The sequence below is a fragment of the Pristiophorus japonicus genome, unplaced genomic scaffold, assembly GCF_044704955.1.
Source record: "Pristiophorus japonicus isolate sPriJap1 unplaced genomic scaffold, sPriJap1.hap1 HAP1_SCAFFOLD_1034, whole genome shotgun sequence".
NCBI lineage: Eukaryota > Metazoa > Chordata > Chondrichthyes > Pristiophoridae > Pristiophorus > Pristiophorus japonicus.
The window spans coordinates 54,474-80,189 of NW_027250685.1; the positions used below are offsets into that span (position 1 = coordinate 54,474).

Here is a 25,716-nt window from a genome sequence, read left to right on the forward strand (position 1 = left end):
AGTATCTACATATTGACTGGGTGAACCAATCTGATGGCAATGCAGTGGAGGAGGATTTACTGGAGTGTATTAGGGATGGTTTTCTAGACCAATATGTCGAGGAACCAACTAGAGGGCTGGCCATCCTAGACTGGGTGATGTGTAATGAGAAAGGACGAATTAACAATCTTGTTGTGCAAGACCCCTTGGGGAAGAGTGACCATAATATGGTAGAATTCTTTATTAAGATGGAGAGTGACACAGTTAATTCAGAGACTCGGGTCCTGAACTTGGGGAAAGGTAACTTCGATGGTATGAGACATGAATTGGCTAGAATAGACTGGCGAGTGATACTTAAAGGGTAAAGGGCAGCGCATTTGGAAAGCAGTGACAGGATCGGTCCAAGTCAGCATGGATTTCTGAAAGGGAAATTATGCTTGACAAATCTTCTCGAATTTTTTGAGAATGTTAACTAGTAGAGTGGACAAGGAAGAACCAGTGGATGTGGTGTATTTGGACTTTCAAAAGGCTTTTGACAAGGTCCCACACAAGAGATTGGTGTGCAAAATCAAAGCACATGGTATTGTGGGTAATGTACTGACGTGGATAGAGAACCGGTTGGCAGACAGGAAGCAGAGAGTCAGGATAAACGGGTCCTTTTCAGAATGGCAGGGAGCGACTAGTGGAGTACCGCAGAGCTCAGTGCTGGGACACCAGCTCTTTACAATATACATTAATGATTTAGATGAAGGAATTGAGTGTAATATCGCCAAATTTGCAGATGACACTAAGCTGGGTGGCGGTGTGAACTGTGAGGAGGGGGCTAAAAGGCTGCAGGGTGACTTGGACAGGTTAGGCGAGTGGATAAATGCATGGCAGATGCAGTACAATGTGGATAAATGTGAGGTTATCAATTTTGAGGGCAAAAACACGAAGGCAGAATATTATCTGAATGGCAGCAGATTAGGAAAGGGGGAGGTGCAACGAGACCTGGTTGTCATGGTTCATCAGTCATTGAAAGTTGGCATGCAGGTACAGCAGGCGGTGAAGAAGGCAAATGGTATGTTGGCCTTCATAGCTAGGGGATTTGAGTATAGGAGCAGGGAGGTCTTATTGCAGTTGTACAGGGCCTTGGTGAGGCCTCATCTGGAATATTGTGTTCAGTTTTGGTCTCCCAATCTGAAGAAGGACGTTCTTTTGAGGGAGTGCAGCGAAGGTTCACCAGACTGATTCCTGGGATGGAGAGACTGGATCAACTGGGCCTTTATTCACTGGAGTTTAGAAGGTTGAGAGGGGATCTCATCAAAACTTACAAGATTCTGACGGGTCTGGACAGGTTACATGCGGGAAGAATGTACCCGATGTTGGGGAAGTCCAGTCCCAGGGGATACAGTCTTCGGACTGAGATGAGGAGAAACTTCTTCACTCGAGAGAGTCGTTAACTTGTGGAATTCCCTGCAGCAGAGAGTAGTTGATGCCAGTTCATTGGATATATTCGAGAGAGTTAGATATGGCCCTTGCGGCTAAATGGATCAAGGGGTATGGAGAGAAAGCAGGAAAGAGGTACTGAGGGAATGATCAGCCATGATCTTATTGAATGGTGGTGCAGGTTCGAAGGGCCGAATGGCCTACTCCACCTATTTTCTATGTTTCTATGTATCATTCGCCAGTCTATTCTGGCCAATTCACGTCTCATACCATCGAAGTTACCTTTCCTTAAGTTCTGGACCTAGTCTCTGAATTAACTGTGTCACTCTCCATTTAATAAAGAATTCTACCATGTTATGGTCACTCTTCCCCAAGGGGCCTCGCACAACAAGTTTGCTAATTAGTCCTTTCTCGTTACATATCACCCAGTCTAGGATGGCCAGCCCTCTAGTTGGTTCCTCGACATATTTGTCGAGAAAACCATCCCTAAAACACTCCAGGAAATCCTCCTCCACTGTACTGCTACCAGTTTGGTTAGTCCAATTTATATGTAGATTAAAGTCGCCCATGATAACTGCTGTATCTTTATTGCACGCATTCCTAATTTCCCGTTATGATGCTGTCCCCAACCTCACTACTACTGTTTGGTGGTCTGTACACAACTCCCACTAGCGTTTTCTGCCCTTTGGTATTCCGCAGCTCTACCCGTAAAGATTCCACATCATCCAAGCTAATGTCCTTCGTTACTATTGTGTTAATTTCCTCTTTAACCACCAACACCACCCCACCTCCTTTTCCTTTGTGTCTATCCTTCCTGAATGTTGAATACCCCTGGATGTTGAGTTCCCAGCTTTGGTCAACCTGGAGCTGTCTCCGTAATCCCAATTATATCATATTCGTTAATAGCTGCCTGTGCAGTTAATTCGTCCACCTTATTATGAATACTCCTCGCATTGAGGCACAGAGCCTTCAGGCTTGTCTTTTTAACACTCTTTGTCTCTTTAGACTTTTGCTATAATGTGACCCTTTTTGATTTTTGCCTTGGGTTTCTCTGCCCTCCACTTTTACTTCTTTCTATCTTTTGCTTCTGCCCCCATTTTACTTCTCTCTGTCTCCCTGCATAGGTTCCCATCCCTCCCCAACAGCACTAGCAAACACTCCACCTAGGACGTTAGTTCCAGTCTTGCCCAGGTGCAGACCATCCAGTTTGTACTGGTCCCACCTGCCCCCAGAACAGGTTCCAATGTCCCAGGAATTTGAATCCCTCCCTCCTGCACCACTCCTCAAGCCACGTATTCGTCTTAGCTATCCTGCAATTCCTACTCTGACTAGCATGTGGCACTGGTAGCAATCCTTCGATTACTACCTTTTGAGGTCCTGCTTTTTAATTTAACTCCTAGCTCCCTAAATTCAGTTTGTAGGACCTCATCATAGGACAGCCCTCTCATCCCAGGAATCAATCTAGTGAACCTCCGTTGCACCGCCTGCAAGACAAGTATATCCTTCCTTAAAACTGTGCCCAGTCCTCCAGATGTGGTCTCACCAAGGCTTACTCTTGTACTCCAATAAAGGACAACATGCCATTTGCTTCCCTTATTGCTTGCTGTTACCTGCATGCTCGCTTTCTGTGTTGCTTGCACAAGGACACCCAAATCTCTCAACACCAACATTTAGAAGTTTCTCACCATTTAAAAAATATTCTGTTTTTCTATTCTTCCTATCAAAGTGAATAACCTCACATTTCTCCACATTATACTCCATCTGCCACCTTACTGCCCACTCAGTCAGTCTATCTATATCCCTTTGCAGATGCTTTGTATTCTCCTCACTGCTTACTGTCCCACCTAGCTTTGTATCATCAGCAAACGTGGATACATTACACTCTGTCCCTTCATCTAGGTCACTAGTACAGATTGTAAATAGCTGAGGCTCCAGCACTGATCCTTGTGGCACCCCACTAGTTACAGCCTGCCAACCTGAAAAAGTCCCGTTTATCCCTACTCTCTTTTCTGTCCATTAATCAATCCTCTATCCATGGTAATACATTGCCTCCAGTCCCATTATCCCTTATCTTGTGTAATATCCTTTTATGTGGCACCTTACCAAATGCCTTTCGGAAATCTAAATATACTACATCCACCAGCTCCCACATGCTACAGCTGCAACACATCGCCTGCCCTGCCATCGCTATTGTATTTTGTGTAACTAATTTGGTTTTTAAGTTTTGAAATATCACTCAATTATCTATAGTTTTTAATCTATAATCACTGCTCTCAATGCCCTAGTTTTAGAGAAGAAGAGAGAAATACTCACCAACAAATCACTTACCTGCTTTCCTGTGACGTCACGTTTTGATTTTGTTCCCCTCACTGGTCCGTTCATTCTTGCTCCCAGCGCTGCTCCTTTTATCCCCGCCGCCGTCGCCGTCGCCGCTCCTCTGGTCCCGGTCTCGCTGCTGGTCTTGGGTCTCGGGCACTGCTAATTTTATCCCCGCCGGCGCTGCTCCTTGACTGAATGTTAGTAAGAAAGAAAGAATTTGTATTTAATTAGTTCCTGTCATGTCCTTGGGAGGTTCTGACTGTTTCACAGCCCATGGATCACTGTTGAAGTGCAGTTGCTGTTATGTAGGCAAACATAGAAAATAGGAGCAGTAGTAGGCCATTCTGCCCTTCGAGCCTGCACCGCCATTCAGTATGATCGTGGCTGATCCTCTATCTCAACACCATATTCCCGCTTCCCCCATACCCCTGGATGCCTTTTGTTTCTAGAAATCTACCGATCTCCATTTTAAATATATTCAGTGACTTGGCCTCCACAGCCTTCTGTGGTAGAGAATTCCACAGGTTCACCACCCTCTGAGTGAAAACATTTTTCCTCATCTTGGTCCTAAATTTCCTACCCCGTATCCTGAGACTGTGACCCCTTATTCAAGACTTCCCAGCCTGGGGAAACATCCTCCCCACATCCAGTCTATCCAACCCAGTCAGAATTTTATACGTTTCAATGAGATCCCCTCTCAGTCTTCTAAACACTAGTGAATACAGGCCTAGTCGACCCAATCTCTCCTCATACGACAGTCCTGCCATCCCAGCAATCAGTCTGGTGAACTTTCGCTGCACTCCCTCTATGGCAAGTATATCCTTTCTTAGACCAAAACTGCACCCAATACTCCAGCTGCAGTCTCACCAAGGCCCTGTATAACTATAGTAAGACATCCTTGCTCCTGTACGCAAATCCTCTTGCATTGAAGGCCAACATACCATTTGCCTTCCTAACTGCTTGCTGCACCTGCATGTTTGCTTTCAATAACTGGTGTACATCGACACTTCCCAAGCCATCACCATTTAAATGATACTTTGTCCTTATGTTTTTCCTACCAAAGTGGATAACTTCACATTTATCCATGTTATACTGCATCTGCCATGTGTTTGCCCACTCACTCAACCTATCTAAATCGCCTTGCAGCATCTTTGCATCCTCCTCACAACTCACAATCCCACCTAGTTTTGTGTCGTTAGCAAACTTGGAAATATTACATTTGGTTCTCTCACCCAAATCATTTATATATATATATATATATATATATATATATATTTTGAGACTAGCTGGGGCCCAAGCACTGATCCCTGTGGTACCCCACTAGTCACTGTCTGCCACCCTGAAAAAGACCCGTTTATTTCTACTCTCTGTTTCCTGTCAGTTAACCAATTTTCAATCCATGTCAATACATTACCCCCAATCCTATGTGCTTTAATTTTGCACGCTAACCTTTTATGTGGGACTTTATTAAAGGCCTTCTGAAAATGCAAATAGAGTACATGAACTGGTTCTCCCTTATCAGAAACATCCTGAAAAAACTCCAGTAGGTTTGTCAAACATGATTTTCCTTTCATAAATCCATGTTGACTTTGTTTAATCCTGTTGATATTATCGAAGTGTGCCATTATCACATCCTTTATAATAGACTCTAGCAGTTTCCCTACTATTGATGTCAGGCTAACCGGTCTGTAGTTCCCCGTTTTCTCTCTCTCCCTCCTTTTTTAAATAGTGCGGTTACATTTACCACCCTCCAATCTGCAGGAACTGTTCCATAATCTATAGAATTTTGGAAGATGACAACCAATGCATCTACTATTTCCATGGCTACCTCTTTTAGTACTCTGGGATGCAGATCATCAGGCAGCTAACTGCACACAGCAAAGTCTTCATAGCAAATGAAGAAATGACAGAGAATGTGCGTTGGTGTTGGGTGAGGGAAAAATGCTGTGCGAGACACTGGGAGAACTCTCTGCTCTCTGACAGACTGCTACGGGATGTTTAACATTCACCTGAACAAGCAGGAAGGGCCTCGGCTTACAGCAGCGGTGATAGAGAGAGATAAACAGACTCATGAGATGAGGCCGATTATGAAGCAACAAACTGATTTATTTTACATAATGTACATGATTGAGCAGAATACTGTTATAGCAAGAGGTGCTTATTTCCAGTTGCTCTTATATCATTAAAACAAATGATGCAATCTATGCTTTGGTATAGTATATATTTTCCTTCACTCTACTAGTCAGTACTGTTGATATGACTAGTACTGAGTTAGAAAATATTCTGCCGGTTTCAAACTCGAATGTACTGCAGACTATCTTTTTTAATTGAGAGGAAGAGCCAAGAAGCTTCACCCCTGCCCCTCTAGGTGTGGTGGCAGACATATTTTCTGACCAGCTAAACCTCCTGCTGTGCCCAATGAATGAAACTAATCCAAATGAGAGGTGTGAATATCGCTACAAGGTAACGAACTGTCCCCATTATCTCAAACTAATCTGGCATGAGAGAGACACAATTTTGTTAACTACTTTGTCTAGTCCTACTGCTAATAAATCTGATGCACATTGCCAGAAGGCTTGCACAATGTTGATAACTCTTTTAGCCTGAATTAAATTTTATAGCAACAACATTATATAAGTTAACCTGAAATCCCTTTGAGGCCAAATAGGCTAAAATCTCTCTGTCTCTGTCATCGTGCCCTTCTATGTAACAAAAGAGATGTCAGTATCTTGTATTACATATTGTAAGTAGATAGACATATAATCAAATTGATGGGACAGCCAAGTCCTGGAGCCTGCAACTCCCATGCCATGTGGGAACTCAGGGACACTTCATGTGTCCTGGATAGCCACGTGTGCAGGAAGTGCCTCCAGCTGCTCGAGCTAGAGTTCAGGGTTTCTTGTTACAAAATAAAGCATCTTTTCTTTTTAAACGGGTGCCTTTTGAGCTGTGTCCTAAACTCTCCTGCAGAGACGGTGAGCGAGTACGAGATTCAGTTTGAGATTCAGTTGAAAGAGGAACGCAAGTATTGGGGGCAGTACAAGGAAGCAGTGGAACGTGAGTTGGCTGAACTTAGGAGGCAACTAGCTGAAGGACAAGAGGAGGACAACTTAGAAAATGAAATGAAGAAAGTGAGTATACTGAGCTGTGTAACCAGTTGTACATTTTGAAACGATCTGAAGGATTTCCTAGTTGTCAATGATGTTGAGCATCAATGCTGAATGGGAACGAATAACTAGCGTTAACTCTTGGTCATGCAGGTCAATAAGCAATGTGTTAGAAACTTCATTTCAATTAGACATCTTCCAAATCATTTGGGCAGTGAGGTGAGATCTTTTATTCGAGGTTATCTGAAGTGCATTTTGGAGCCTTGTACATTTGCTTATTAGATATCAAAGCAAAAGGCAGTCAGACTTGTGTTATATATTTATTTCAATGACCAGGCTCAGGAAGGTGCTGAGAAGTTGCGGTCAGTGGTGATGCCCATGGAGAAGGAGATCACTGCTCTCAAAGAAAAGCTATCAACAGCCGAGGAAAAGGTCAAAGAACTAGAAGCCTCAAAGGTTAGTCCTAAATGGTCATACATTGTGCAATCTGGTGGCTGGTGTGCAACGGCCACCACGCATTTAAAAAAAAATCCACACACAGGCATCTTCCACACTGCACGATGTAGTTCAGGACCTGGAATTGGGTCCTTCATTGAAACACCTGTGAACTCATCCTTTTTTGGCGTGGAAGCAAGTCATCCTCGCTTCGAGGGACTGCCTATGAAATATTGTGATTTGCCTGTGTACCAGCCCGTGACTACACTTCAAAATTATTCATTGGATGTGAAGCACTTTGTGATGTACTGTGGACCTGAAAGGCGCGACATAAATTCAAATTTGGAATAAAGATTGATCTTTTCATTGGAGAGGGTGCAGAGGAGATTTACTGGGATGATACAAAGGGTAGTGGAAGCAGATTTAATAGTAACTTTCAAAAGGGAATTATGTATATACTTGAAAGGGAAAAATATTGCGAAAGGGCAACACCAGGGGAATGGGAGTCATTGGGCAGCTCTTTCAAAAAGCCGGCGCAGGCACGATAGGCTGAATGACCTCCTTCTGTGCTGTATCATTCTATCATAAGTGTTTTATTTTTGTTGCACGCAATGCCCGTTTCTCCCCATTGCCACTATCTGTCATACTCCCCACCCCTACCCGCAAATCCTCAATAAATGTGCCTTGTGGCATTTGTTTGATTACCTGAAAAAAAAGTCATGGGAAAAGAAGGCTTAATACTTGTCAAAATGCTTGCTACTTGAACCCAGCATAACCTTCCTCAAATATACAAACAATTTTTGATTGGGCAGGAAGCACACAGCGACGCAGGCTGGACATTTGTAATAGGGTGGGAGTAATTGGATAGAAATGACAGTAAAATCTATATGGCTGTTTTCAGTGTATATAAAGAGACTGATCCGGTTAATGTGCTCAGCAGGTTAAAGAGCTGAATCATTATCTTGAGACGGAGAAATCCTGCAGGACAGACCTGGAAATGTACGTTGCTGTTCTCAACACTCAGAAAAGTGTGCTGCAGGAAGATGCCGAGAAATTGCGTAAAGAGCTGCACGAAGGTAATCTGAAGAACATAGCTGTTAAATTAACAAGCTATGAATTGTTCAACTGAAGATATATCCTTGGGGTTAGTGAAGTTAAAAAGAATCATTGATGCCTTAAGAATAACCAATGCAAATTTGAGAAAGCCTTTCCGGATTTCAAACCCTGAATTCAAAAGGTCACTTTCCCATAGCTGTGGGTTTTACTTTCCAGCTCTTATTTGATTTGATATTTTTTAGTCTGCTCCAGCTTCCCCTCTTTCTCTCCCTAGCCCCAGGCCACAGAGTAACCTATTCCCAGACCTTTGTCAAAGCTGTTCGGTAATTGCTAATGAATAAAAGCTGTGTTGGAGTAACTCGCCCGTTTGTGAGGGCAGGGGGAAGAGAGTAAGGCTTGAGGCCAGTGCTTAGTGCTTTTCTCAACAGCTGAATGGGAGCGCACCATATGGCATTGCACAGGCAGACCCAAGTCATACCACCCCAAGGCACTGCCAGTTTCTGCCACCTGTCTTCTCTCTGCTCGCATTCGAAATTTCTGCAGTTTCATCTCATTTAGAATCTTCACTTGAATGCTTCAGTATCTTCTCCCTTAAGTGTTACATTATTAAGACGAGATAAAAGTTAAACAGTTAAAGAAAGAGTTGGTATTGATAACTGACATTGAATCCAGAAAGTTTATATGTTGGAATCACAAATAAAATGACAAATCATATCCAATGTGACTGTGACCGTGTTAAACTGTTCCTTCTCTTTCTCGACCTGTCTGCAGCCTTTGACACAGTTGACCACATCATCCCCCAACGCCGTCTCTATTACTGCCCGCACCTGGTTCCATCCTTATCTATCCAGTCATACTTAGTCACCAGCAATGGCTTCTCTTCCCACTCCTGCATCGTTACCTCTGGTGTCCCCCAAGGATCTATCCTTGGCCCCCTCCTATTTCTCATTTACATGTTGCCCCTTGGTGATATCATCCGAAAACAAAGCATCATTTGCCACATGTACGCTACCTCACCACCATCTCTCTCACCTCTCCATTATCTCTAATTTGTCTCACTGCTTGTCCGACATCAAATACTGGATGAGCAAAAATTTCCTCCAGCTAAATATTGGGAAGCCATTGTCTTTGGTCCCCGCCGCAAACTTTGTTCCCGAACCACCGACTCCATCCTTCTCCCTGGCAGCTGCCTGAGGCTGAACCAGTTCGTTCACAACCTTGGTGTTGTATTTGACCCCGAGATGAGCACCCGATCCCATATCCACTTCCATAATATCGCCCGATTCCACCCTGCCTCAACTCATCTTGTGCTGGAACTTTCAAATGTTTCTAAACTTGACTAGATTATTCCAACACTCTCCTGGCCAGGCTCCCATCTTCCACCCTCCATAAACTTGAGCTCATCCAAATCTCTACTGCCCGTGTCCTAACTGGCACCGTCCCATTCACCCGTCACCCCTGTGCTCACTGACCGTGTCCTAACTGGCACCGTCACATTCATCCATCACACCTGTACTCACTGCCCATGTCCTAACTGGCACCGTCCCATTCACCCGTCACCCCTGTGCTCACTGACCGTGTCCTAACTCGCACCGAGTCTCGCTCACCCATCACCCATGTGCTCACTGACCTGCATTGGCTCCTGGTCTGGCAATGCCTCGATTTTTAAAAATCTCATTCTTTTTTTTCAAATCCCCCCACCCATGACCTCGCCCCTCCTGATCTCCGTAACCTCCTCCAGCCCTACAACCCTCCGAAATTTCTATGCTCCTCCAATTTTGGCCTCTGACGGCCGTGCCTTCAGCTTCCTAGGCCCTAAGCTCCGGAATTCCCTCCCTAAATCTCTTCGCCTCTCTACCTTGTCCCTCTTAAGACGCTCTTCAAAACCTAACTTTGGTCATCTGCCCTAATATCTCCTTATCTGGCTCGGTGTTAAATTTTGTCTGATAACGCTCCGGTGAAACGCCTTGGAACGTTTTACTACATTTAAAGGGGCTATATAAATATAAGGCGTTGTTGTTGTAAAACTAGCCTAGTTGAATAGATAATTTATTGGTTGTGAAATCCATTGGGTAGCTGCAGTTAGTTTGCTGAATGTGATTTGTTTCACTGTTTCTATCAGTGTGTCATCTGTTGGAACAAGAGAGGCAGCAGCACAACCAGTTGAAACACACATGGCAACGGGCCAACGACCAGTTCCTCGAATCCCAGCGGCTCCTGATGAGGGATATGCAGCGCATGGAAAACGTTCTCACTTCAGAGCAGCTTCGACAGGTGGAAGAGCTGAAAAGGAAGGAGCAAGTATGAAAGACTTGAAATCTGTGATTTTATTATTCATGTGAGTGGCAGAAGGAACGAGGCAGACGAGGATCTGACTATTTCATAGGAAAATAATCAGCTCCTGTAAACGTTTGATTATGCTGCTGTGATCCTGCTTTCTTAATCTTGTAAAGCAAGACGCAGGAACTCGTAAGAGCATGAACTAAAGGTTTGCAATTTTTAATGAGTAGCAAAAAACCGAAATGGCCTTGTGGTGGGGTCTGTGACTGGTCCTTAAGCAAGTTGCTGCCCTCAATTAAAACTGAGTATCCTTGATGTAATCTTTTCATCTCGCTGGAGAATAAGTCTGACGATGTAGTTGCTTGTTTTATGGGACAGTCGCATGGTTGTCGGTGAAGGTAGAAAGCAGGAATGCCCATCACTTGAATTGTTGGAATGAATTACCTCGGTGGAATGAATTTTGTTTACGAACATCAGAAAAATGGACAGGAAATCCCGTATAATTGTGATGTCTTGTACATCATACTTCATACAGTCCCCACCGAGTTCCCCTGAAGGTGCATGGGATGTGCAGCAATGGGAGGTCCTGCGCATGCCGCTCACCTGCCACGAGGAAAGATGCCACGTACACCTGGAGCCCTGACATCTCCTGGGAGAGGGAAAAACATACAAATCCACGGCAATTAATGGGGAGGGGGGAGAGCTGGAAAATTCCTCTCTGACCCCCTTAGGCGATCGAATCTAGCCCTGGATATCACTCGGGCCCTATGCAGTCCTTCCCTTTTATACCAGGTGATCTCCGTCCCAGCCAGAAACACGTTGAGCTCTCGCTGGAAGGAATTCAGCCAATCCACGTTCACTGTGTGAGTTGCCAGCCACAGGTCCACTATTCTCTGGGAAATGAACCGCCTCCTGAAGTCTATCCTCGTTCTGCCTTTGCCTAACTTGTCGGAGTTACCCTGGTCCTCCCTAACATATTCAGTTGAAACAGTTGATCTGTATAAACAGAATCTAGTTGCTTCATTATCATATAAACCTTGATCAAATCACCCTCGAATCCACACTTCTCTAAAGTATAGAGACCCAGCACTTTGCGTCTGTCTGGTTAACTAAGATGCTTTAAACTAGGAATTAATCTTGTGGCTCTGTGCACCCCTTCCAAAGCGCCTCTATCACCCACCATGTGAGGAAATCAAAACTGGACATACTATTCTAACCGAGGCTTAACCAAGGTCTTTTTACAAGGACAAAATGGAATGTTTTTCAAGAAGATTACTCAAGGGAAACTTCCCCCAAAGAACCATATGGACCAAGAAAGTGCTAAACTTTATCCCCGGTCTCTGCTATTTGTTGATGTCAGCATGGGTGGTGGGAGTGACACGACAGAGAAGCTCGGTGCCTCTAGTTGAGGATAGGAGGGGTAAGTTATCCAGGGTTCATGATCTTAACTGTTATCCAGTAGCTCTTGCTGGAAATGCATTGTGTGGATGATAGGACCGGCTGTGAAGCCCATGCAGTTGAATAACCTGGTATTTGCTGTCGAGGCTCTTTTATAAATGATGGCCACTAGGATGAGGTACCAGAGTGCACCCAATGCCCATGGAACCAGACCCAGAAAGGAGTTCATTTCTTCAGGGCAGGGACAAAGGGCCCAAAATTCCACATTGCCGATTTTTGTCGCTATCGAAGAATAACAGCCATTTGTTTAGTGAGCGATAGCGGCAAAAAAAAGTCCAAAGTTTTGCCATAATTACCTTTCATTTTGGCGCAGCGCAGAAAGGGTTTGAGGGTGGAGCTTAATTTCTGCGCCGAGAAAGTAAGGCCCCATTCTGCACATGCCCAAGCATTTCGGTTTCCAGGGTAACGTGTAAGTGTAGAGCATTATTCTGCAGCTAACCTGTGCTGATCTTTCCCATGCCGACCCGCTGAGATCTCCAGCATTTTCTGTTTTTATTCCAGATTCCAGTAGTCAGGATTTTGCTTTTGTATCCGTGCTGTACCTGCCCCCCCCCGGGAGTGTTTTATTGCTGAAACTCCCCGCCCCAACCCACGACTCGCAAATTGCCGCCCCTATCCCTGGCCGATTGCCGCCCCTATCCCTGGCCGAATCCCCCCCCCATTGCTGCCCCTATCCCTGGCCGACTGGCCCCTCGCTGCAGCCGCCCCTCTCCCCGCGGCTTGGCCCCCCCCCCGGGCTTTGGAAGCTGAGCTCCTGTGTCTGGCCGAGGGAGCAATCCTGCCGGCTGGCACTCTGACCCTAACTCACAATAAATAAAGTTTCTCTCTTCCCTCCACACAAACAAACATTTTTAATTAGTTTGGATGTAATATAAGTCTTGTTCCCTACCTCCAAAACCTATAACTCAGCTCCTATAAACAAGATGGCGTCTGTAACGTCGTTTTCTATCTGACTCCGACTTGGTAAGGTAAGGTTTTTTAAAGCAGGACATAGCGCCATCCTTAAAACAAAATCGTTATTGGCGAAACTCACAAAAATGGCACAAAATGGCGGTGTGGGTGGGTTTGACCCCGAGTGACATCATAAAAACGTTAACTAAAAAAAAACGGCTGTTATCTTTTGAGGATGGTGTTATAACATTGGTGAAACTTGCAAAATTAAGTTAGCTTGAAAAAAATGGAGCTAAATGGTGGCGAATTCTGGGCCCAAAAACTGATGTCTAGATAATCAATTGAGTGCAAGTAGGACACCACATCTCTGGCGTTGGGTAGGAATGGGAGAGAAGAGTAACGAGGGAGAAAAACAATATCGGCTGACTTATTCCCCACTTTAATTGGATTTATGTTAGTGGTTCAGTGACGTGAACCGAAACTATATCAATAGTGTTACCTCAGTGCTCCTTGCTGGAGTGGGATGTGTGGTGAGCATTCTGTGAGGGAGGAACAGTCATTTTTACTAATGCACAGTTGTCAGCTAATAAAGGAAGCTTCTTTGTACTCTCATAAGGAGACTTTAAAACAGTTCAGACCTTAATTCTCAGATTTTATGCATATTCTAAATTTCTAACACATTATAAAATGGAGTTGCTGTACAGATTTGTCAAGCCATAAAATTACCTGGAAAGCTTTGACACAAAAACTACTGATCACTTCTATTTCCTTGAATTATTAATGGTGCTGGTTTCTCTGTCTGTTGAGAGCCTGATTAATTAATGCGAACATGAATGCAGAGCTTTAAGGCTGCACTCTAATTGTAGCAATCTTGCTCAGAAAGAGGTCTGAGCTACGTTCTTGAGCGTAAGAGAGTTGCGCATTGTTACTGGTTACCGGCTACAATGTGGAACTGCGTCCACTTGGTGTGATAATGTTAAAAGCATCTTGTGAGCAGACGGGTTCTGAAGTAAATATTTGTTTCAGGCAGAAGATGAACAGCGCAGCCTTAACAAAGGCAAGGAGAGGAAGCAGCCGGAGACTGAGGAAGAAGGATCGGCAATGAGCTCCCAGTCACGTGTGGAGTCTCCTGCCAAATCTCTCAGCATATTACCTACCGAAGAGGTCAGTTCTGTAGCAATTGTACAAAGATGGCCATGTAGCGATTTAGGGCAATTCTTGGTGATTCTGCAAATTCACTTATTGAGCTCCTGCAATGGCTCAGTGAGTACACCACATGGTGAGATGTGGATTCACAAGGGCCAGGAATGCCCCCGGTCAGTCCCTGCTGTGTGTTGAGTTAGCTGATATTGACTAGAGCTACAGTGAAAGCACTCAAATCGGGCTAGGCCTTCTCAGGGTAGGGCGAAAAATATGTCTGATTTCCTGATCATAATGCAGGTTCCTGATCACTGCCCATTAAATCTTGCTGGAAAGGCATGTGTGGATGTTTACTGAGAATTGGGTCACTCATGGTGCTGACCAATCAGCTTGACATCAATGATAGGAAAAATAATGGAATCCCTATTAAAGGAGGAAATAGAAGAACATCTAGAAATCAAAAATATAATAATGAATTTCATGGATTTCAAAAGGGAAAGTTTTGCTTGACCAACGTCATTGATTTTTTTTTAAAGATAATAGAGAAAGTAGACAAGGGTAATGCAGTAGATGTAATTTATCTAGATTTTCAAAAGGCCTTCGATAAGGTACCACGTAATATACTAATGAACAAGGTCAGAGAATGCGGAGTCGGGATAAGTAGCAGAATATAAAGCCTCAAGACAGAAAGCAGAGAGTAGGGGTAAAGGGCAGCTATTCACAGTGGCAGAAGGTGGGTAGTGGTGTTCCACAAGGATCAGTGCTGGGACACTGTTGTTCACAATTTATATTAACGATTCAGACTTTGGAATCAAAAACACAATTTCTAAATTTGCGGATGACACCAATTTGGGGGGATAGTCAATACTGAGGAGGACAGCAATAAATTACAGGAGGATATTAATAAACTTGCAGAGTGTGCATATGCAAATGAAGCTCAACACAGATAACTGTGAGGTATTACATTTTGGTAGGAAGAATAGGGAGGTCACTTATTACTGGGAGGGTGTGAGTCTGGGTGGGGTATGGGAACAAAGGGATCTCGGATACAAATACACACATCACTAAAAGTAGCGACACAGGTTAGCAAGGCCATAAAAAGCAAACCAAGCACTGGGGTTTATTTCTAGAGGGAAAAATTGAAAAGTAGGGAAGTTATGCTAAACCTGTATCAAACTTGGTTGGACCACACTTGGAGCACTGTGTGCAGTTCTGGTTGCCATATTATAAAAAGGATATAGAAGCACTGGAGAGGGTACAGAGAAGATCTACAGAAATGCGAGGGTATACTATCAAGAAAGGATGAACAGGCTGAGTCTCTTTTCTCTCCTCTTGAAAAGAGAAGGCTGAGGGGTGACCTAATAGAGGTCTTTAAAATTGTGAACGGTTTTGATAGAGTGGATACAGAGAGAATGTTTCTACTTGTGGGGTTGAGCATAACCAGAGACCATCAATATAGGATAGTCACCAAGAAATCCAATAGGGAATTCAGAAGAAACTTCTTTAACCAGAGAGTGGTGAGAATGTTGAAGCGAATAGTATAGATGCATTTAAGGGGAGGCTAGACAAGCGCATGAGAGAGAAGGGAATAGAGATTATGCTAATAGTTAGATGAGGAAAGACGGGAGGAGGCTTGAGTGGAGAATAAATGCCAGCATGGACTGGTTGGGCTGAAAGGCCTGTTTCGGTGCTGCATATCCTATGTAATCTGATGTATGTAAGACAAAGGTCAACCTGACCCCACCACACAGCATTGCCGACCCCCCCCCCAGTCATCAAAATTCACGGCGTGGCCCTGGACAACATGGACTACTTTTCATACTTCGGAAACCTACTATCAGCAAGAGCAGACATCAACGACGAGGTCCAACACCGCCTCCAGTGCGCCAGCGCAGCCTTCAGTTGCATGAGGAAGAGAGTGTTCGAAGATCAGACCCCCCAATCTGGCACCAAGCTTATGGTCTACAGGGCTATAGTGATACCTGCCTTCCTGTATGGCTCAGAGACGTGGACCATGTACAGCAGACACCTCAATCAAATCGCTGGAGAAATACCACCAACGATGTCTCTGCAAGATCCTGCAAATCCCCATGGAGGACAGATGCACCAACGTTGGTGTTCTTGATCAAGCCAACATCCCCAGCATTGAAGCACTGACCATACTTGACCAGCTACGCTGGGCAGGCCACAGTGTTCGCATGCCCGACACAAGACTCCCAAAGCAAGCGTTCTACTCCGAACTCCTACACGGCAAGCGAGCCCCAGGTGGGCAGAGGAAACATTTCAAGTTCACCCTCAAAGCCGCCTTGATAAAGTGCAACATCTCCACTGACACTTGGGAATCCCTGGCCAAAGACCGCCCTAAGTGGAGGAAGAGCATCCGGGAGGGTGCTGAGCATCTCTAGTCTCGTCGCCGAGAGTGTGCAGAAAGCAAGCGCAGGCAGCAGAAGGTAGCGTGCGGCAAACCAGTCCTACCCTCCCTTTCCCTTAACGACTATCTATCCCACCTGTGACAGAGACTGTAAAAAAAAAAAACTCTTTTTGGAGTTTATCTGCAAAACAAAACACATTAAACCGTGCCACCCGACCTGGGTGACACACCAGACATTTACAAGGCCCTTAGCCTACTGCACCTGGTATTCCCAGGCAGTCTCCCATCCAAGTACTAACCAGGCCTGACTCTGCAATTCCCGTATTGGACTGTGCACCTGAAATTCATTTTTAGAGTGGAAGCAAGTCTTCCTCGTTGTTGAGGAACTGCCTATGATGATAATGAAGATACCAGCCATGTCCCAACAATCTAAGCTCACTGTTGAGGAATGCCCATTTAGACTGAGGTAACAGGGCTCCCAATAGCTTTGGATTCATGGCCAATCATCTTACCATCTTCGGGGCCTCGGTTTAATGTCTCATCCGCAACACTTCCCTCAGTGTAACACTCCCTCAGTGCTCTATTGGAGGGTCAGTCTAGATTCTGTGCTCCAGTCTCTGGAGGGTGATCTTCTGACTCCGAGGCGAGAGTGCTGCCCACTGAGCCACGGCTGACATCCTGAGCAACTGCCGATATTGTCCACCAAATTGGCATTGTAGGAACAACAAAAATGGTATGATGCTGTGGCAATGCCACGAACATTAGTTAGAATACTTGTTTGTGATTTGTAGCTTTTAAAATGAACTTTGCTTTTGTTTCTAGATTTGTGGAAATAGCATACACGGTTCTTTACACTCCTTGGATTCTGATCTGTCGGCATCGATTGCAGGTCCTGCTACTAAAGACAGTGAGCCGTTTCGAGAGGGCTTACGGAGAGTACAGTCCACTGACAGTCTGGGTACCTCCGGCTCCTCGCAGCCAAAGAGCTTGGGCTACGGACACAAGGCGAAATCGGCAGGAAATCTAGATGAGTCGGACTTTGGCCCATTGGTTGGAGCGGACTCGGTTTCTGAGAACTTTGATACAGTCTCAGTTGGCTCTTTCCAGATGTCTGGTTCCTTCATACTGACCAAAGATCAAGAAAAAGCAATTAAAGCACTCACACCCGAGCAAGAGGAGACTGCGTCTCTTTTGTCGAGTCTTACACAGGTAGTGGACAGTGCTCCCAGTGGCTACAGAATGGTCAGTGAGAAAGAATGGAATTTGCTCCAGCAGGAGGTGAGTACTTTGAACACAAAACGTTCACTTGTACAGCTGTCAAACACCCGAGAGTCATGGCTTCATGTTCATTTTATATCATACTTGTAATTTTGTTGAGAAGTTTTTAAAATGTTTTCAACTAAACTTATTGGTGTGTTTCCTTGAGCTTAAAACCATTAAAAAGAAGAATGCTAAGTTCAGAACAAAGCACTGCTGGCTGATGATGGTTGTATTGACTTAGAAACATAGAAATTTACAGTGCAGAAGGAGGCCATTTTGGCCCATCGTGTCCGCGCCGACCGACACAGGCGCACGGCCCTTGGTCAGCAGCCCTAAAGGTTACATATAAACCTATGAACAATGACGGAAAGGCAAAGAGCACCCAGCCCAACCAGTCTGCCTCACACAACTGCAACAACCCTTATACTGAAACATTCTACACTCCACCTCAACCAGAGTCATGTGATCTCCTGGGAGAGGCAAAAACCAGATTAAAAACCCAGCCCAATTTAAAGAGAAAAAAATCTGGGAAAATTCCTCTTCAACTCATCTAGGCGATCAAAACTCGTCCAGAAGATCACCTGGCTGTATTCAATTCCCTGTAGTACTTACCATTATATCTGCGTCGGCCAACAAAAAGTTATCCAGTCTAATCCCAATTACCAGCTCTACATCCGTAACCCTGCAGGTTATGCCCATCCAATCATCTCTTAAAAGTGGTGAGGGTTTCTGCATCCACCAATCTTCCAGGCAGCGAGTTCCAGATCCGCACAACCCTCTGCGTAAAGAAGCCCTCCCCTCAAATCCCCCTAAACCTTCCACCAACCACCTTAACACTATGCCCCCTCATAATAGACCCCTCCACCAATGGAAATAGGCCCTTACTATCCACTATGTCCAGGTCCCTCAATATTTTGTACACCTCAATGAGGTCTCCTCTCAACCTCCTCTGTTGCAATGAGAACAAACCCAGCCTATCCAGTCTGTCCTCATGACTAAGATTCTCCATTCCAGGCAGCATCCTAGTAAATCTCCTCTGCACCCTCTCTAGTGCAATCACCTCCTTCCTATAATACGGTGACCAGCACTGCACGCAGTACTCCTCCAGCTGTGGCCTAACCAAAGTATTATACAATTTAAGCATAACCTCCCTGCTCTTGTATTCTATGGCTCGGCCAATAAAGGCAAGCATTCCGTATGCCTTCTTAACCACCTTATCCATCTGGATCTGTGGACAAGCACTCCAAGGTCCCTTTGTTCATCTACACTATTAAGTGGCCTACCGTTTAATGTGTATACCCTTTCCTTATTAGCCCTCCCCAAGTGCATCACCTCACACTTCTCTGAATTAAATTCCATTTGCCACTGCTCTGCCCACCTGACCAGTAGATTGATATCCTCCTGCAGCCCATGACTTTCCTCTTCATTATCAACCACACAGCCAATTTTAGTGTCGTCTGCAAACTACTTAATCATATTCAAATCTAAATCGTTGATATATACCACAAAAAGCAAGGGACCCAGTACTGAGCCCTGCGGAACCCCACTGGAAACATCCTTCCAGTCACAAAAACATCCATCAACCATTGCCCTTTGCTTCCTACTTCCAAGCCAATTTTGGATCCAACTAGCCACTTTGCTCTGGATCCCATGTGCTTTAACCTTAATGACCAGTCTACCATGTGGGACCTTATCAAAAGCCTTGTTAAAGTCCATATATACTACACCGTATGCACAACCCTCATTGACCCTCTTGGTTACCCCCTCAAAAAATTCAATCCGGTTAGTCAAACATGATCTTCCCTTAACAAATCCGTGCTCACTGTCCCTAATTAATCCTTGCCTTTCCAAATGTAGATTTATCCTGTCTTTCAGGATTTTTTTCCAATAATTTTCCCAGGTTAGGCTGACAGGCCCGTAATTACTCGGCCTATCTCTTTCTCCCTTCTTAAACATTAGCAGTCCTCCAATGCCCAGATCCAAAGAGGACTGGAAAATGATGGTCAAGGCCTCTGGTATTTCCTCTTTTACTTCGCTCAACAGCCTGGGATGCATTTCATCCGGGCCTGGGGACTTATCTACTTTCAAAGCTGCTAACCACTTTAATACCTCCTCTCTCTCTGTTTATTTCATTTGGAATATCGACAGCAGTATCTGCATTGCCCCTTTCCTTTGTGAAAACAGATGCAAAGTATTCGTTAAGAACCCTACCAACATTTTCCGCCTCCACACAAAGATTACCCTCATGGTCTCTAATAGGCCCTACCCTTTCTTTAGTTACCCTCTTACTCTTAATATATTTATAGAACATCTTGGGGTTTTCCTTAATTTTACTGACCAAGAATTTCTCGTGCTCTCTCTTGGCATTCCTCATGTCCTTTTTAATTTTGCGTCTTAACTTTCTACATCCTCTAAAGATTCTATCGTATTTAGCTGTTGGTATATGACATAAGCGTCCCTTTTTTTCTTAATCCTCCCCTGTAAGTCCCTAGACATCCAGGGGGCTCTAGAATTATTTTTCCCCACCCTTTTTCTTTGAGGGCACATGTTTGGCCTGAGCCTTCTGGATCTCCTCCTTGAATGCCTCCCACTGTTCCGACACAAGTAGCCATTTCCAGTCCACTATGGCCAAATCACTCCTTAACTTAGCAAAATTAGCTTTTCCCCAATTCAGAACTTTTATTCCAGGCCTCTTCTTGTTCTTATCCATAACCAACTTGAATCTGACTGAATTATGGTCACTGGCACTCAAGTGCTCCCCCACCAATACCCCGTCAACCTGCCCAGCTTCATTCCCCAAAACTAAATCCAACTTAGTTACTGTTTGACCTTTCTTCCAACACGTTAACATAGAAACATAGAAACATAGAAACATAGAAAATAGGTGCAGGAGCAGGCCATTCAGCCCTTCTAGCCTGCACCGCCATTCAATGAGTTCATGGCTGAACATGAAACTTCAGTACCCCCTTCCTGCTTTCTCGCCATAACCCTTGATCCCCCGAGTAGTAAGGACTTCATCTAACTCCCTTTTGAATATATTTAGTGAATTGGCCTCAACTACTTTCTGTGGTAGAGAATTCCACAGGTTCACCACTCTCTGGGTGAAGAAGTTTCTCCTCATCTCGGTCCTAAATGGCTTACCCCTTATCCTCAGACTGTGACCCCTGGTTCTGGACTTCCCCAACATTGGGAACATTCTTTCTGCATCTAACCTGTCTAAACCCGTCAGAATTTTAAACGTTTCTATGAGGTCCCCTCTCATTCTTCTGAACTCCAGTGAATACAATCCCAATTGATCCAATCTTTCTTGATAGGTCAGTCCCGTCATCCCGGGAATCAGTCTGGTGAACCTTCGCTGCACTCCCTCAATAGCAAGAATGTCCTTCCTCAAGTTAGGAGACCAAAACTGTACACAATACTCCAGGTGTGGCCTCACCAAGGCCCTGTACAACTGTAGCAACACCTCCCTGCCCCTGTATTCAAATCCCCTCGCTATGAAGGCCAACATGCCATTTGCTTTCTTAACCGCCTGCTGTACCTGCATGCCAACCTTCAATGACTGATGTACCATGACACCCAGGTCTCGTTGCACCTTCCCTTTTCCTAATCTGTCACCATTCAGATAATAGTCTGTCTCTCTGTTTTTACCACCAAAGTGGATAACCTCACATTTATCCACATTATACTTCATCTGCCATGCATTTGCCCACTCACCTAACCTATCCAAGTCACTCTGCAGCCTAATAGCATCCTCCTCGCAGCTCACACTGCCACCCAACTTAGTATCATCCGCAAATTTGGAGATACTGCATTTAATCCCCTCGTCTAAATCATTAATGTACAATGTAAACAGCTGGGGCCCCAGCACAGAACCTTGCGGCACTCCACTAGTCACTGCCTGCCATTCTGAAAAGTACCCGTTTACTCCTACTCTTTGCTTCCTGTCTGACAACCAGTTCTCAATCCACGTCAGCACACTACCCCCAATCCCATGTGCTTTAACTTTGCACATTAATCTCTTGTGTGGGACCTTGTCGAAAGCCTTCTGAAAGTCCAAATATACCACATCAACTGGTTCTCCCTTGTCCACTTTACTGGAAACATCCTCAAAAAATTCCAGAAGATTTGTCAAGCATGATTTCCCTTTCACAAATCCATGCTGACTTGGACCTATCATGTCACCATTTTCCAGATGCACTGCTATGACATCCTTAATAATTGATTCCATCATTTTACCCACTACTGAGGTCAGGCTGACCGGTCTATAATTCCCTGTTTTCTCTCTCCCTCCTTTTTTAAAAAGTGGGGTTACATTGGCTACCCTCCACTCCATAGGAACTGATCCAGAGTCAATGGAATGTTGGAAAATGACTGTCAATGCATCCGCTATTTCCAAGGCCACCTCCTTAAGTACTCTAGGATGCAGTCCATCAGGCCCTGGGGATTTATCGGCCTTCAATCCCATCAATTTCCCCAACACAATTTCCCGACTAATAAAGATTTCCCTCAGTTCCTCTTCCTTACTAGACCCTCTGACCCCTTTTATATCCGGAAGGTTGTTTGTATCCTCCTTAGTGAATACCGAACCAAAGTACTTGTTCAATTGATCCGCCATTTCTTTGTTCCCCGTTATGACTTCCCCTGATTCTGACTGCAGGGGACCTACGTTTGTCTTCACCAACCTTTTTCTCTTTACATACCTATAGAAACTTTTGCAATCCGCCTTAATGTTCCCTGCAAGCTTCTTCTCGTACTCCATTTTCCCTGTCCTAATCAAACCCTTTGTCCTCCTCTGCTGAGTTCTAAATTTCTCCCAGTCCCCAGGTTCGCTGCTATTTCTGGCCAATTTGTATGCCACTTCCTTGGCTTTAATACTATCCCTGATTTCCCTAGATAGCCACGGTTGAGCCACCTTCCCCTTTTTATTTTTACGCCAGACAGGAATGTACAATTGCCCATCCACAGTCAACCCCCTAAGTATCATTCGCCAATCTATCCTAGCCAATTCACGCCTCATACCTTCAAAGTTACCCTTCTTTAAGTTCTGGACCATGGTCTCTGAAATTACTGTTTCATTCTCCATCCTAATGCAGAATTCCACCATATTATGGTCACTCTTCCCCAAGGGGCCTCGCACAATGAGATTGCTAATTAATCCTCTCTCATTACACAACACCCAGTCTAAGATGGCCTCCCCCCTAGTTGGTTCCTCAACATATTGGTCTAGAAAACCATCCCTTATGCACTCCAGGAAATCCTCCTCCACCGTATTGCTTCCAGTTTGGCTAGCCCAATCTATGTGCATATTAAAGTCACCCATTATAACTGCTGCACCTTTATTGCATGCACCCCTAATTTCCTGTTTGATGCCCTCCCCAACATCCCTATTACTGTTTGGAGGTCTGTACACAACTCCTACTAACGTTTTTTGCCCTTTGGTGTTCTGCAGCTCTACCCATATAGATTCCACATCATCCAAGCTAATGTCTTTCCTAACTATTGCATTAATCTCCTCTTTAACCAGCAATGCTACCCCACCTCCTTTTCCTTTTATTCTATCCTTCCTGAATGTTGAATACCCCTGAATGTTGAGTTCCCAGCCCTGATCATCCTGGAGCCACGTCTCCGTCATCCCAATCACATCATATTTGTTAACATCTATTTGCACAATTAATTCATCCACCTTATTGCGGATACTCCTTGCATTAAGACACAAAGCCTTCAGGCTTGTTTTATTAACACCCTTTGTCCTTTTAGAATTTTGCTGTACAGTGGCCCTTTTTGTTCTTTGCCTTGGGTTTCTCTGCCCTCCACTTTTCCTCATCTCCTTTCTGTCTTTTGCTTTTGGCTCCTTTTTGTTTCCCTCTGTCTCCCTGCATTGGTTCCCATCCCCCTGCCATATTAGTTTAAATCCTCCCCAACAGCACTAGCAAACACTCCCCCTAGGACATTGGTTCCAGTCCTGCCCAGGTGCAGACCGTCCGGTTTGTACTGGTCCCACCTCCCCCAGAACCGGTCCCAATGCCCCAGGAATTTGAATCCCTCCCTGCTGCACCACTGCTCAAGCCACGTATTCATCTGCGCTATCCTGCGATTCCTACTCTGACTATCACGTGGCACTGGTAGCAATCCCGAGATTACTACTTTTGAGGTCCTACTTTTTAATTTAGCTCCTAGCTCCTTAAATTCGTTTCGTAGGACCTCATCCCTTATGGACAAAGCAAAAATGCAGTTTCTATGGGCTCAAGTTTCCACATGATTTGCGCCTGATTTTTAGGAGCAACTGGTGGAGAACGGACTATCTTAGAAATCGCAATTCTCCACATTTTTTTTTCTGCAGTTCTAGTCAGGTAGAACAGTTCTACTTTGGAACAGAATTTTTTCTTCAAAAGGGGGCGTGTCCGGCCACTGACGCCTGATTTCAAAGTTTCCACAGTGAAAACATACTCCAAACTAACTTAGAATGGAGCAAGTGAAGATTTTTGTAGAACTGAAAAAACCTGTTCGACACATTAAAAAATCAGGCGCAGGTTACAAATTAGGCGTCCAGAACGAGGGGGGGGTGGAAGGGAAGTCATTAAATTCTACAATAAATCCTTATTTATACTTACACAAATATTGTACAAATAAATCCAATCTGAATAAACATTTATAAGCAAACATGTCGAGGAACCAACTAGTGGGGAGGCCATCTTAGACTGGGTGTTGTATAATGAGAGAGGATTAATTAGCAATCTCATTGTGCGAGGCCCCTTGGGGAAGAGTGACCATAATATGGTGGAATTCTGCATTAGGATGGAGAATGAAACAGTTAATTCAGAGACCATGGTCCAGAACTTAAAGAAGGACAACTTTGAAGGTATGAGGTGTGAATTGGCTAGGATAGATTAACGAATGATACTTAAGGGGTTGACTGTGGATGGGCAATGGCAGACATTTAGAGACCGCATGGATGAACTACAACAATTGTACATTCCTGTCTGGCGTAAAAATAAAAAAGGGAAGGTGGCTCAACCATGGCTATCAAGGGAAATCAGGGAAAGTATTAAAGCCAAGGAAGTGGCATACAAATTGGCCAGAAATAGCAGTGAACCCGGGGACTGGGAGAAATTTAGAACTCAGCAGAGGAGGACAAAGGGTTTGATTAGGGCAGGGAAAATGGAGTACGAGAAGAAGCTTGCAGGGAACTTAAGGCTGATTACAAAAGTTTCTATAGGTATGTAAAGAGAAAAAGGTTAGTAAAGACAAACGTAGGTCGTCTGCAGTCAGAATCAGGGGAAGTCATAACTGGGAACAAAGAAATGGCAGACCAATTGAATAAGTACTTTGGTTCGGTATTCACTAAGGAGGACACCAACAACCTTCCGGATATAAAAGCGGTCAGAGGGTCTAGTGAGGAGGAGGAACTGAGGGAAATCTTTATTAGTCGGGAAATTGTGTTGGGGAAATTGATGGGATTGAAGGCCGATAAATCCCCAGGGCCTGATGGACTGCATCCCAGAGTACTTAAGGAGATGGCCTTGGAAATAGTGGATGCATTGACAGTCATTTTCCAACATTCCATTGACTCTGGATCAGTTCCTATTGAGTGGAGGGTAGCCAATGTAACCCCACTTTTTAAAAAAGGAGGGAGAGAGAAAACAGGGAATTATAGACCGGTCAGCCTGACCTCAGTAGTGGGTAAAATGATGGAATCAATTATTAAGGATGTCATAGCAGTGCATTTGGAAAATGGTGACATGATAGGTCCAAGTCAGCATGGATATGTGAAAGGGAAATCATGCTTGACAAACCTTCTGGAATTTTTTGAGGATGTTTCCAGTAAAGTGGACAAGGGAGAACCAGTTGATGTGGTATATTTGGACTTTCAGAAGGCTTTCGACAAGGTCCCACACAAGAGATTAATGTGCAAAGTTAAAGCACATGGGATTGGGGGTAGTGTGCTGACGTGGATTGAGAACTGGTTGTCAGACAGGAAGCAAAGAGTAGGAG

The 25,716-nt window shown here is 44.5% G+C and overlaps 1 protein-coding gene across 6 annotated transcripts in view; it reads left to right on the forward strand.

Annotated features, from left to right (window-relative positions):
• The window catches only part of rabep1 (rabaptin, RAB GTPase binding effector protein 1), a 123,786-nt gene that overhangs the window by 54,080 nt on the left and 43,990 nt on the right, over window positions 1-25,716 (forward strand). For 3 of the 6 annotated variants that reach the window (XM_070869932.1, XM_070869937.1, XM_070869934.1), the window contains 7 exons: window positions 6,697-6,857; window positions 6,987-7,052; window positions 7,170-7,289; window positions 8,206-8,344; window positions 10,447-10,625; window positions 13,980-14,117; window positions 17,287-17,742. In XM_070869932.1, the coding sequence (XP_070726033.1) occupies window positions 6,697-6,857; window positions 6,987-7,052; window positions 7,170-7,289; window positions 8,206-8,344; window positions 10,447-10,625; window positions 13,980-14,117; window positions 17,287-17,742 (1,259 nt within the window). The remainder of the gene's footprint in view (window positions 1-6,696; window positions 6,858-6,986; window positions 7,053-7,169; window positions 7,290-8,205; window positions 8,345-10,446; window positions 10,626-13,979; window positions 14,118-17,286; window positions 17,743-25,716) is intronic. The other 3 variants (XM_070869933.1, XM_070869935.1, XM_070869936.1) reach the window with 3 other exon arrangements.